The sequence below is a fragment of the Rhinolophus sinicus genome, chromosome 2 (assembly GCF_057876585.1).
Source record: "Rhinolophus sinicus isolate RSI-liver-muscle chromosome 2, RSI-T2T, whole genome shotgun sequence".
NCBI classification, from domain to species: Eukaryota; Metazoa; Chordata; class Mammalia; order Chiroptera; family Rhinolophidae; genus Rhinolophus; species Rhinolophus sinicus.
Genome location: NC_142502.1, coordinates 1,983,199 through 1,995,744, shown reverse-complemented (window position 1 = coordinate 1,995,744; position 12,546 = coordinate 1,983,199). Strand labels below are relative to the sequence as shown.

At 44.4% G+C, this 12,546-nt stretch overlaps 1 protein-coding gene across 7 annotated transcripts in view; it reads left to right on the top strand.

Moving 5' to 3' along the window:
• The window catches only part of CEP43 (centrosomal protein 43), a 30,707-nt gene extending 26,780 nt beyond the window's left edge, over nt 1-3,927 (top strand). For 5 of the 7 annotated variants that reach the window (XM_019712399.3, XM_019712403.3, XM_074333824.2 and 2 more), the window contains 2 exons: nt 789-885; nt 1,991-3,927. In XM_019712399.3, coding sequence (XP_019567958.1) covers nt 789-885; nt 1,991-2,071 — 178 coding nt within the window. In that variant the 3' untranslated portion in view covers nt 2,072-3,927. Of the gene's footprint in view, nt 1-788; nt 896-1,990 lie in introns of all 7 variants that reach the window. The other 2 variants (XM_074333825.2, XM_019712402.3) reach the window with 2 other exon arrangements.
• Nucleotides 3,928-12,546: the final 8,619 nt, after the last annotated feature.

Below are 12,546 nucleotides of genomic sequence, written 5' to 3'. Positions count from 1 at the left end.
TTGAAACTGAGTAAAAGATGGTGGTTAATCCAGAATTATACATTGGACTTTGAAGCATGTTTTTGATTTTATGTTAGCGTGTGAATGTCCATCTACGCTATGTTCAGGAAACTTGATAAGAATAGATAAGAAATGACACTGAGGAAGTGACTCTGAAGTCAGTCAGAAGCAGCTGAGTCACATGTGACAGGTACTTTCTCCTCTCATCTGTCTCTGGTGGGAGTGGTCCTCGTTCGGCTTAAAAGATTGCCTTCTCACGTTATTGTTCTGCTTCAGATGACATTTCGTAACATTTTGTTTCAGACAACATTTTTACATACTCGTACATAATCTGCGTTGGCTGATGATTAATTTGGAGGCAGTATCTCCTGTGGGTATGATTAGAAATTATAGAATCTGAGAATTTTATATGATTGACTGGTTTTTTCCCCTCCCAAAATTGGGAATTTATGCTTATTTTTTAACAGTGATTTATTATGCAGTTGTTTTGAGAAGATGGCATGTCATAGTAGATGAAATCATGGAAGTCTGCGTTTGCTTCTGTCTTGTGGTGGTGATCAGTGTCACCGTTATGAAGCTTCTTTTCTCCTCTGTCACATTGACTTCCTGCTGCCTTTGCTAAGTTATTTTAAGGGTCAAGTGAGAGAACGTGTGTGCAATTAATGATATGTAATCTTTCATTATATATTTTAAGGATTAAAATAAATATTTGAAAGGTTGAAGAATGGTAGTTACTCTTTAAGTGTTAATATTTAGAATTCTTTTTTTTCTTTTGCACCTGAAATTAGTACCAGCCATCGCTCAGAAAAGAGTGAGCTAAGTATTGGTGAAGAGATCGAGGAAGACCTCTCCGTGGAGCTAGACGACGCCAATCCCAGTGACAAAGTAGGGTGGTGTGCGTTTCCCATGCAGTGCTGCCTTGATTTACTGTAAAGCTTCAGGAATTTACACAAATGAGGAAAAATAGAGTTGAAAATTGTGAAAAGTTTATGACAGAGTTACCTGATCCAAGTCTAAAAAGAATGCCTTTACTGAATAATGTAAGATTGTTTTCAGTTGTCACTTAGTTAGGTGGCTGATCAGGTGCTTCTGAAACGTGTGTGTATTGTCACTGGGCCATCCCTGCGATGGCTTCAGGTGGGCCGCGTGGGTCAGCACTGCAGTGGTGTAGACCGTCGGTATGCAAGAGGTCATTTTCAGAGAAGTCGGCACCAAAATCTGGTGTGTGTGTGAGCCCTGTGTGTGTGAGCCCTGTGTGTGTGTGTGTGGGGGTGCAGCTGCGACTGAACGCAGTGTTGGTGAGCTCTGGGCTTCAGGTCGGGCGTGAGACACCCCGGGGAGATAAGACATCTAGCACAGAATCAGAGCATAAAATGAGGAGTCTGTGCTGGAGACCCGAATTGGACCTGTTGGGCGGAGAGAGAATGCACTTCTGAGATGTGTGTTAGATGGGAGAGGGGAGGTAGCATTTGAGGGACGCTGATGGGTGCCCACAGGATGCTGGACCCTGGGCGTGGTTCTTACTCTTATGAGTTGTTTTCTTAGGCAAGCCTTTACCCTTTGGTCCTCAGTTTCTGTCCTCAGGACGTGGAAGTTTTAATGCCTGCCTCATGGGATTGTTTGGAAGTTAAGTGATATATGTGAAGTGCCTTCTCTAATTCCTGACATACGGGCTTATACTTTCTTTCTCTTGCCTTTTCACGTTATGTTATCCTTAAGAGGCCTAAAACTTTTGCATTAAAGTAACCAAAAGAACTACAGAAGGATTATTTTAACAATCAGTTTTCTTGTTTACGTTGAGTTCAACTGTTAGCTTAGCCTTTTGGTCTGACCACAAATTTCAAACTAGGAAGAAGGTGAGGAAACGGACTTTTGAGTGTGAAGCAGTTTGTAGCGTGTCAGTTAACGTTTAAAGTACAGCAGGATGTTTTAAAACTTACTTACGACTCTGCTTGCACCTGACACTAATCTTTTCCTCTGAACCCCAAAGCTTGACGACCTGACGCAGGACCTGACTGCGTCCCAGCTCAGCGACGTCGCGGATTACCTGGAAGATGTGGCGCACACATGAGGAAGGGAGGACAGACGGAAGGGAGGACGGACGGAAGGGAGGACTCTCATCCACGGAGACAAAGGGTCCAACCAGTTCCGTTTTGTTTTTAACAGACAATCACTCTGCTGGAATGTCTGCTCCCTATTGGTGCCTTGTTTCAAAAAGACTGCAGATATTTTTAAAAATTAACTTTTCATTATACTAAACAAGGTACTTCCTGTTTGAGCCCACGTGGGGAAGATTTACTGTTCTTAATTTGGTTCACCAACACGTCTGAGGAAATTGGTTACACTCAAACTCATGACCAGGAGCGAGCCCACGAAAATCCCAGGATTGAAAGCGTCATGAAAGGTGTCAATAAAGCTGTAGGTCCCCACAACTCTACGTGTGTGTGTGGGTTCAGCCATCTGGAGTCAGCGTGTCTGAGGTCCTGTGGTTCTACAGGCAGCTGGCAAGGTGGCTGGTGGTACTGAAGCCTGTCACTAAGTTAAGTGTGATGTGGCAGCTTTATTTTGTATTTCCTTCCATTTGGAAGGTTTGTTAGACCATGAAGGTTCTATTCAAACTCTCCTGTGTGTGCTGCCTAATTTTGCTCCTTTTTAAAAAAATGTAGAGGTGGTGAAGACTGTTAATGAACGCACTTGTCACTGGCAGCATTTGCGCTTGCTGCCTCTGTCTGTGTGAGGTGCTTCAGTCCTAGGTCATCGTCGTCATCGTGGCTCTAATTTATTATTCGTAGATGCCTAGAAACGTTAAATACCAAAATGCATCTGAAACCAATAAGCAGTGCTTTTCTTTCAGGTCTGGGAGTTGATTATATTAAAATCCAGATTGGACTGTAGCAGTAGCAATGGCCTAAGACCATCTCCGGATTGGCAAGCTGTCTACACTGCACGTAGTCTCATCGTAACCTTTTAAAATGGAGTCAGCAGTGGCGTTTCAGGCAGTCTTGTTTACACTGTCCATCGTGCTATTTATTTATGTAGGTTACTGCCATTTGTGGCACTGATGTACTGAAATGAACAGTCTGAAGGGATGCATGCGTATAAATGTAAGTAAAGCTGTGAGTGTGTGCGAAATTTTGTACTTTTTGTTTCAATTAAATGGTGGCTTTTTGTTAAAAGTCAGCAAATTATACCTAATTCACTGATTTTAGAAGGTGAGCCGACTTTTTGGTTTGTGTAATGCCAGTTTTCATTCCTATTAGCCTCACCATCACCAGAGTATTTGCTGGGCCCTGTTATGTAAAGGGAGGAGCAGAGTCATATAACATTAGAATCTGAACCTAGAAAATTGAAGTGAAACTGAGCCGTAAACACCGAGAGGAAGCAGGGCAAAACGGGCTGCCAGCCTGCCCTTCGTCGGTGGGCCTGGAGCTCAGTCTTGAGCTTTCTGTGTTTATGTGTGTGAACAGCACTATGTGAAGATGCAATCTGTTGCTAAAAGTCCCCCAATATGCTCGTTACAAAATGCATTTCCTTGGATGTCATCTCTGTCCAGTCACTGCCTGTAAAACATTATAGTTCTCTTTTGGCCCTCTGGAATCGGTGTCAAATGTGTGATTTATTTTTGATATTATTTGATAGGAGCTAGATTTCAGTGAAACGATTTGAAACTATAATAGGAGGTAGCTTTTTAAATTTGTGAAAAACTTTTGAATAGTAGCATCTAAAATTTGTCATTTTTCTGTTACCCAGAGAATCTGACCTTTTGATAATATCTGGAAGGATGGGGAGAAAAATGCCAAATATGAAACTTCCTTTGTCATCAGCACTGCATACATCTGATGGAATAATTTTAAATAACTTAAAATTCAGCTGTGAACATGTCTTATTTCCATGTGTTTTCCTCGATTAAATAGATTTTGAGTGTGATTAGTGTTTCCTTTGTGTTAAGAAATATACATAACAGTATGGAGATTCCTCAAAAAAAAACACACAGTAGAACTACCATATGACTCAGCAATTCCACTTCTGGGTATTTTCCGAAGTAACTAGAAAAGATATACGCACCCCTATATTCATTGCAGCGTTATTTACAATAGCCAAGATACGGAAGCAACCTAAATGCCCATCAATAAACGAATGGATCAAGAAGATGTAGTAGATACAATGGAATATTACTTTGCCATAAAAAAGAATGAAATGTTATCATTGACGTGGATGGACCTAGAGGGTATTAGGCTAAGTGAGATAAGTCAGGCAGAGAAAGACAAATACCATGTGATCTCACTTATATGTGGAATCTAAAGAACAGAATAAGGAAAACAAACAGACTCATAGATACGGAGAACAGAGGGTCTCCATATGGGAGGGGGTTGGGGACAGGGTGAAAAAGGTGAAGGGATTAAGCAGTACAACTTGGTAGTCACAAAACAGTCCTGGGGATGTAAAGTACAGCACAGGGAATTTAGTCAGTAATAACGGTGATAACTATGTATGGTGCCAGGTGGGTACTAGGCTAGTCAGGGGGTCACTTGGTAAATTACATAGATGTCTAACCACAATGCTGTACACCTGAAATTAATATAAAACAAGATTGAATATCGACTGTAATTGAAAAAAAATCTGTAGAAAAAAAGTTCTCAAAAAATTAAAAATGACATACTGAAACGTTAACCCATGAAATGCATTCTTATGGTAAAACTTGTATTTTACAGAGGAGTTTTCAAGTGCTAGTCTCACTTTATGCCGGTAACTAATAGTGAGGAGGAAGCTCCCGCCCTGGATTCTGTGCTGTGCCAGTAACCAGGCGTCGGGTCCCTGTCCCGGCCCCTTCCCGCCCTGCCCAGCGCAGCACAGCGCCTGCCTGTGAACTCATCTGGCCGCCTGTCCCCAGACCTGGGCCAGGCTGGCTTGTCACCACCTCGTCCTCGGAGAAGTTCCAGCTTGCCCCTCAGTCGCGTTTCCCTTTACCCCTGCATTTTACTCCCCTCGCCAATCTGAAACAGGCCTGTCTGTTGCCCACAAGCCCCATCAGAGCAGGGGCATTTTAAACCACCGTGTCCCCAGTGCCTGGGAGAGCACTCGGCCCATAGCATGTGCTCAGTAAGGCTCTCGGGATGCACACGAGCCCTTTAAGCTTTGACAAGACAAGGGGGCCTGGTAAATGTAGTTTCTGGGGGGCCAGCTGTCCTTTCCTTTCCCTGGAAGAGGTTGGGCTCCCGGTGTAGTAAAGGCTCTCATTATAATGGACAGCAGGTCCTTGGCTGCCCCTTCCACCACGACGAGGTGGGACATTGCTGTCAAAGGAAGTGGCTTGGTGTGGATGCCGCACAGGAGAGAAGCAGAGCGGGTCCTAAGTAGCTGACTGACCCCTCTGGACAAGGAAGGGGGGCAAGCAGAGAAGGGCCACACTGTCCAGACAGAACTACCCACCGAGCGAAGTGGGGCGTCCAGCTGGCTAGGATCACACCGAGTTGCCCAGGCCCTCTGGATATAGTCTATGCTGCTGCCTTCCATTCTAGGAAAGGGCATGTTTGGGGAAGCTGTGGGTGGAATTGGGGCGTCTCCATTTAGGAGCCATCATGCTACTTGCGGAATGAAGAAGCCTGGCCTGTAAGGAAAGTGAGCCACGTGTTTGAAAAGGCTGAGATGAACAAACAAGTTTATCTCAGAAGAAACAATTCAGGGAACAAAATAAGTAAAGAATGAAAACATCACGCTACACATGGTTGGAGATAACTTGTACCTAAGAGACTGCTGTGAAAAAGGTGCGATCAAAATGCTGCTCGTTAAAAAGTGTGGGCTAAGTCATTCTGTAGAGGGCTCAATGCTGGGGCCACTGAAAGCAAGAAAAACTAGTAAGTGAGCTCTGCGTGTTGAGCAAAAAGACCGAGGCGGCAACAGAAGGGCCCCGAGAGGACAGAGGACAGTTAGGGACGGCAGCCTGGCCGAGGCCGGGATGCGGCCACAGGTGCAAATAGCAGGCAGAGGTGGGTGCTGAGCCAGACGGCGAATATGGCCCACAGTGATGTGTCCTTGTGACACTGGGCGATTCTTAGTGTAAAAGACTCTTCCAAGGTGACCAACCAAGCGAGAGTGGAACCTCCTACACTGGATGCTGGCGATAACGCCAATAACTGCATGTGAGGAGGCAAAACGGTGCTGAACGTGAAGTTGTACCTGGTGAGGACTCTGTCTGCCGGGAGGAAGCGAATCCAAAGGTGTGGTCCACCAGCAGGGAGGACCCACGAGAGCCCTGCCCGGGACACACTGCACCTCTGTCCCTGCCTCGCCTGCTGGAGGCACAGCCGCTAAGTCGGGTGAGGTCGGCCGCTTCCCCAGAAACGGAAGGAGAGCGGGCAGGGCACGTCATGGGCCCTGGGCCTGTTCTCAGGTAGACTAACCGCAGGAAGAGAGGTCGGTGAGGCACAGCGTGACGGGATCCGGGCCATGTTCTCTGCGATGGGCATTTCTCGTTTTAACTTGAGTTTGTTGTTCTGGGCAATTTATGCAGTCTTCAGATTTGACGAAATTATTTTTCCCATAAATGTTTAGTTTCAAACATTTGTAGTTGCAAAAAAAGCCAATTTTGGCAAGTTGCCAGATGTTGAATATAGACCTGAAATTTTCTGTTAAATCATTTCTAGTTTGTGAAACTGAATGGCAGCTTTTCTGAAATGAAGACTTGATGAGCTTCCATTTTCATTTAGCGCATTTAGCATTTCTCAGTCCATGTGGTGTGTGGTTTGGATCTGACCTGCCTCGCTTTAGATTTGGGGAGACGGTGGTACCCTGCGCCAACCACACTTGATCCTGTGTCCGGGCCCTGGGGCCACGCGCCTGCCGCTGCCCTGTTGCCCGGTACACGCCGCCTTCCTGCCCTTCCCCCGCCCCCTTCCTCCTCACACACACCTGGCAACTCGTCTTTCTCTTTCAAGGCCCCGTCACAGAGCAAACATTCTCTGTTCGCTCCGTGTGCCAGGAACTTGTCACTGTTCCCTTTTACTCCCTGCACACCCTGTCCCCAGGGGAAATGGCACCAAATTTTCCACAAACGTTTAGGGTTCTGGGAGCGAGGCACTGTGCCAGGTGTGCCCACAGGCAGTGACTGGGGCCTGCAGCGGGGGAGGGTGTTGCCCGCCGTGCTTTGCAGAAACCTCACGGAGGGAAGAATGGACTCGGTCCCTGCGTGGGGCCTGGTAGAGTGTCACACACAACTACCAGAAAGACCATATCTGGGATGATTTTGAATTTTGGTTCCCTGGCAAACGGCTGGTGGGGTCTGCCCAGGACTGATGGCATCACATGCAGTGAGCAAAGGGCCGTTCTGAGAGTGTGGGTGTCACCAGGCACGCGGTGGGTGGAGCGGAGATGCAGGCTGCCCAGTGGCAGGTGCACATTTTGGACCTACTGTGTGGATTAGAAGCCCGAGTGCCACATTCTCAGCCTACTCAGGTGAGAGGGAGAGCAGATGCTCCGACCTCCCGGGGCTGCTGAGTAATGCAGGTCACGCCTGTGCTGTGATTGGCATTGTCCTTGGCAGGCAGTAAGTACCCATCAGTGTTATCGATTCTTCCTGAGAAGCTGGGAGTCACAGGGCTAGGTGTTACTTGGATGTTGAGGGAAGGAGAAGAGAGTGCCTTGGGTGATTGCTCACTTTCTGATGAATTTCTGTTCCTCCTTTAAGGCCCGGTTCACATGTCACTTCCTCTAAAGTCTACCCCTGCCCCCAGCCACTTCCCGCGTGACATCGTCATGATCTGGTCTCTCTCTCACATCCCTGTTGATGGCATCAGAACCTGGATTTCCAGTCGTGACTCCTCCACTACTTAAAGGAGACGGGGCATATTAAAAAGATGAAAACCAACATGGAAAAATCAGGGTACGTCATAAAAGTTCACATTGGATTTGATCCTGACACCCCAAAATGCACTATAATTCTGCTCCCAGGAGAATCAAAGGATTGACAAGCAGCCCCTGCAAACACTGTCCAGGGATGTGGTGCAGACGCTCTCCTGATGTCAAAAGCTAATTGTCACAACATACCTTTGAGATTATGCCCAAAATAGTAATTCATGAGTTAAATTTTGAATAGAAATAACGAATACACTCTTGCATTGTTTGATAACCCAATTAATGAGTGCATCAAGTAAAAATACTTAAATTTATTACTGATTTGACACAATACTGATAAAGATAAAGCTATAATATGCCACTATGACAAGGGCGTTAATTAAAAACTGGTGAATATCATTAAAAGAGCATTTATATTACAAATAGTTACCAGTCACTGAAAGAAAATTTAAAATACTGTAAGTCCTAAACTCATAGGTGAAAAAAGAACTTGAAAAAAGTTTCCATAATTTGACAATGCTGAAACTTACATGACATTTCCAAAAGTGAATTGTAAAGTTCGATGATGCTCTTAAAATACATCAATAATTGAACAAGCATTTTGATCTATCATTCTACAGTAAAATTATTGTTTGTTTTCATAGAAAGATATATATATATATATATATACATATTTAAAGATTTTATTGGGGAAGGGGAACAGGACATTATTGGGGAACAGTGTGTACTTCCAGGATTTTTTTCCAAGTCAAGTTGTTGTCCTTTCAGTCTTAGTTGTGGAGGGCGCAGCTCAGCTCCAGGTCCAGTTGCCATTTCTAGTTGCAGGGGGCACAGCCACCATCCCTTGTGGGAGTTGAACTGGCAACCTTGTGGTTGAGAGGACGCGCTCCAACCAACTGAGCCGTCCGGGAGCTCAGCGGCAGCTCAGCTCAAGGTGCCATGTTCAATTTTAGTTGCAGGGGGCGCTGCACACCGTCATCCCTTGCAGGAGTCGAACTGGCAACCTTGTGGTTGAGAGCCCACTGGCCCATGTGGGAATTGAACCGGCAGCCTTCGGAGTTAGCAGCATGGAGCTCCAACCGCCTGAGCCACCGGCCCAGCCCAGAAAGATATTTTTAAAAGTTATTTCAAAATAAATAGCTGATATTAAAAAAGTATGCCACTAAATCAATGTAGGAAAAATGTATTTTAAAGATATGTCAGGCAATTAATGAAAGTATGTGATTATTTTAGTATATTTTGTGACGTTTGTGGCATTTGTCAGCTTTTTAAAATTTATACTTTGTTGGGATTCTGTTTCTTATTACAAATATTTATTTTTATAGTTCATTTTTGTATGCCTTTTCTAAAAGAAGGTAATACCAAATGTTACAGCTTCAAGCCTATAAAACAAACCCCGCCCGGTCAGTAGGTGAGGGATCTACTGGAAAAAATAGTGCAGCTGGAAAAAATTTAAATCCATTACCAAGTAGCATTGGTAGTTATGGAAAATATGCAGTAGTCTGAAATTTGAGCAGAGTTTGCACATCAGGTAACTTTGAGAAATACTGAGTTTCTTTCCTGAAACTCAGATCCTGAGAACCTTTGATGGAAGGGCCTACCCCTTACGTGACCATCCGCTTCTTCCCTCATCCTCACCCCATTTCACGCGGATGAGTGTGTGAAGCCATTGAGTTGTGACCTGAGCCTTTCCTGACGAGATGCTCAGGAGCAGGACAGGAGTTCGTTCGGAACGCAGCCTGTGGAGAACCTGGGGGCCCGTCTGCCTTCACACAGCTCTGATAGTAATTTGCGTAAGTTTGGGTTGGAATCTGTAGAGTGGTCTAGGATTGATTCTGACAGTGACAAGCTCAGACACGGACATGGCTTCATAAGTTTTCAATATCCGTATTTATTTGTATTGTCCTGAAAGTAGACAAGGGATTCCTAGGAAAGGGCCATATTATGCCTCAGAGCAATAACCAGATTTGTCTCCTTGATGCTAATTCTTTCTCCTTCTGTGGTGATGTGGTGAGGGCAGGTCAACACCAGGTTACCCATTCTGGGGTCTGTATGTGGGGGAGAACCCCCAACATAGGAAGCTGGGGGCTTATATGCACACTGTTCCTCTCCCGTCTTGAGAGAGGAAAAGAAACTTCCCAAAGGAACTAAATGCTCCTCAGGAAGAGAAGGGGAGATTCTGGGCCTTCCTCCTTGGGGTATAATTACATGTCTCAGGAGGAGAGACTCCAAGTGTCTCTGTGGCTCCTGGGCCTCAAACCCTCTTGCAGTGAAAGCACAGACCACAGGAAAGATGAGCCTCTTACTCTCTCTTCAGTGACTTCTGAGGCCTATTCTTTATCACAGGTCCCAGTACAATTTGTTCAGAAAGCCCTAACCATGAAGAAATAGAAAACTACCTCTCTACCGCCTGCAGCCCCACACCCAGCATCTACTGGGCAGAATGCACCAAACAACAAGCCGACGAGCCATGAGCTGGAACTGCTGAGACAAACTTCGGGGCCAGGAAAAGGCTGGGCTGAGCATGGCAGGGCAGGTCATGCCATAATGTACGTCATGTCACTTTCCAGTAATGATTTTAACAGCTTTATTGCGATACTGCTCACACACGATACAAGTCACCCGTGTAAATGTACACTTCAGTATTTTTAGTACATTCATAGCATTGTGCCGCTGTCCCCACACCCGATTCTGAAACGTTTTCATCACTCCCAAAAGCACCTCGTACCCATTAGCAGTCACTGCCCATTTTCCACCACCCCTCCCACCTCAACCCAAGGCAGCACTTCCTGTCTCTACAGAGCTGCCTCTTCCGGACGTGTCGTGTAAATGGAGTCATGCAACATGGCATAATGTGTTGTCTTTCGTGGCTGGCTTCTTTCACTTAACATAATGTTTTCTAGCTTCATCCATGTTGTGGCATCTTTTCACTTTCATTTTTTTTTATTGTCACATGCTGTTCCACTGTATGGATCTGTCATATTTGATATAGCCATTCATAATCTGGTGGACACATGTTGTTTCCACATTTTATTCTACATTATGAATGATACTGGTAAGGACATCCACAAACAAGTTTTTGTGTGGACGTGTGGACTTTTCGTAGGTGCATACGTAGAAGTGGGATTTGTGGGTCATCTGAAAACTGTTCAGTGTTTTGAGGAATTGCTACAGTGAATTCCAAAGCAGCGGTGCCATTTACACGCCCACCGGCAGTGCACGAAGCTCCGTGTTTCTCCACATCCTCACCCCTCTCTCTTTTTAAATGTAGCCGTTCTGGTGGGTGTCAGTGGTGTCACCCTAGTCTGAGTTTGCATTTGGAGCATGTTTTCTGTGCACCTGAGAAGGATTTGTGTTCTGCTGTTGTTAGAAGTATTCTTTAGACGTCTTTTAGTGTTCGAGTTTGCTCTTTCCTCACAATTTCATTCTTAGTTGTTCTATCCATTATTGAAAATCGGGTATTGAAATCTCTATTGTGGAATTATCTATGTCTTCTCTGAATTCTGTCAATTTTTTTCTGTAACTGTCAGCTTTAAAATCTCAGTGACTTAACATACTAGAACTTTCTCACTCACATAAAAATCCAGTCATCTAATCAGCCTCCAGGAGGGAGTGGCAGGCTTACTCCACGCAGCTACTTATGGACTCAGACTCCTCCCTCTCGCTCCCCATTCTCTGTGGCCTTTGTAGGGTGACTTCAAAGGTGACATACAAGGTGACAGCTGGAAAACAGCAGCATTTGGGTGTAAATGTAGCGTTTTCCCTACTGCTCTGCGGTGAGAACTGAGACGACGTTGACACTGAGGACGACGATCCTGAGTTAATGAAAGATCCTAAATTATTTAAAAAGTTGAGTGTTCAGTAAGATGACTAATTTGTATTTTAAACATGTTTTCAATGTTAAAGTTTTCAAATCTTTCATTTAAAGAGAAAACTCATTTAAGGAGAGCACTCCATCTCTGAGTCATCATGAGCCAGGGTTTTACCTTATGTAAGTGTGGCTGAAAAAAGGCAGATGGACAAGGGGCGTACAGTCGCTATTACATAATAGAACACACTTTGAGCGCACACATTATTTCTAAAACCACAGAGGCCAAACCACAGTGGAAAATTCAGCTACTCTGGAGAGAAATAGCAAGATAATCTTCTGCAAAGTTTCCTATTTTGATATGCATTCTAAGGTGGCCTATATTTCTAATGCTTCTTAAAACCCACGCAATTAAGGAGGAGTTAGTCTCTATGCAGAAAGTGTACATATAAACTTCATATTATGATGGATAAAATTGGGAACGGATCGTATATTAAATAGTGCTTGTAATGCTATGCTTTGTGGAAAAGAATCATTTGTCCATTCTTTCCTGCCTTCCTTCATTTCTGCTTTTAATACTATGAGGTATCTACCCTGTGCTAGGTATTGTACAAAAATAAATCCTTTCTATTAAGTTGTTTTCTTGATATTTGCTTTACTCTTAAGGTGATGAATAGAAACAAATTTTAGTACAATGTTTCTTATTAGAGGGATTCAATCAAAGGCAAATTTTACTGAATTACTTGGGGTAAAATAGCACATTGGAGGGAAACAATAACAATAAGTCAGGGTGATGAGGAATGGCAATGACTATCACTGAAAGGTTACATTTTCTTGCTCCTTTTCCTCTACCGTTAAGAATAGTTCTTATTCACCAAAAATGATAG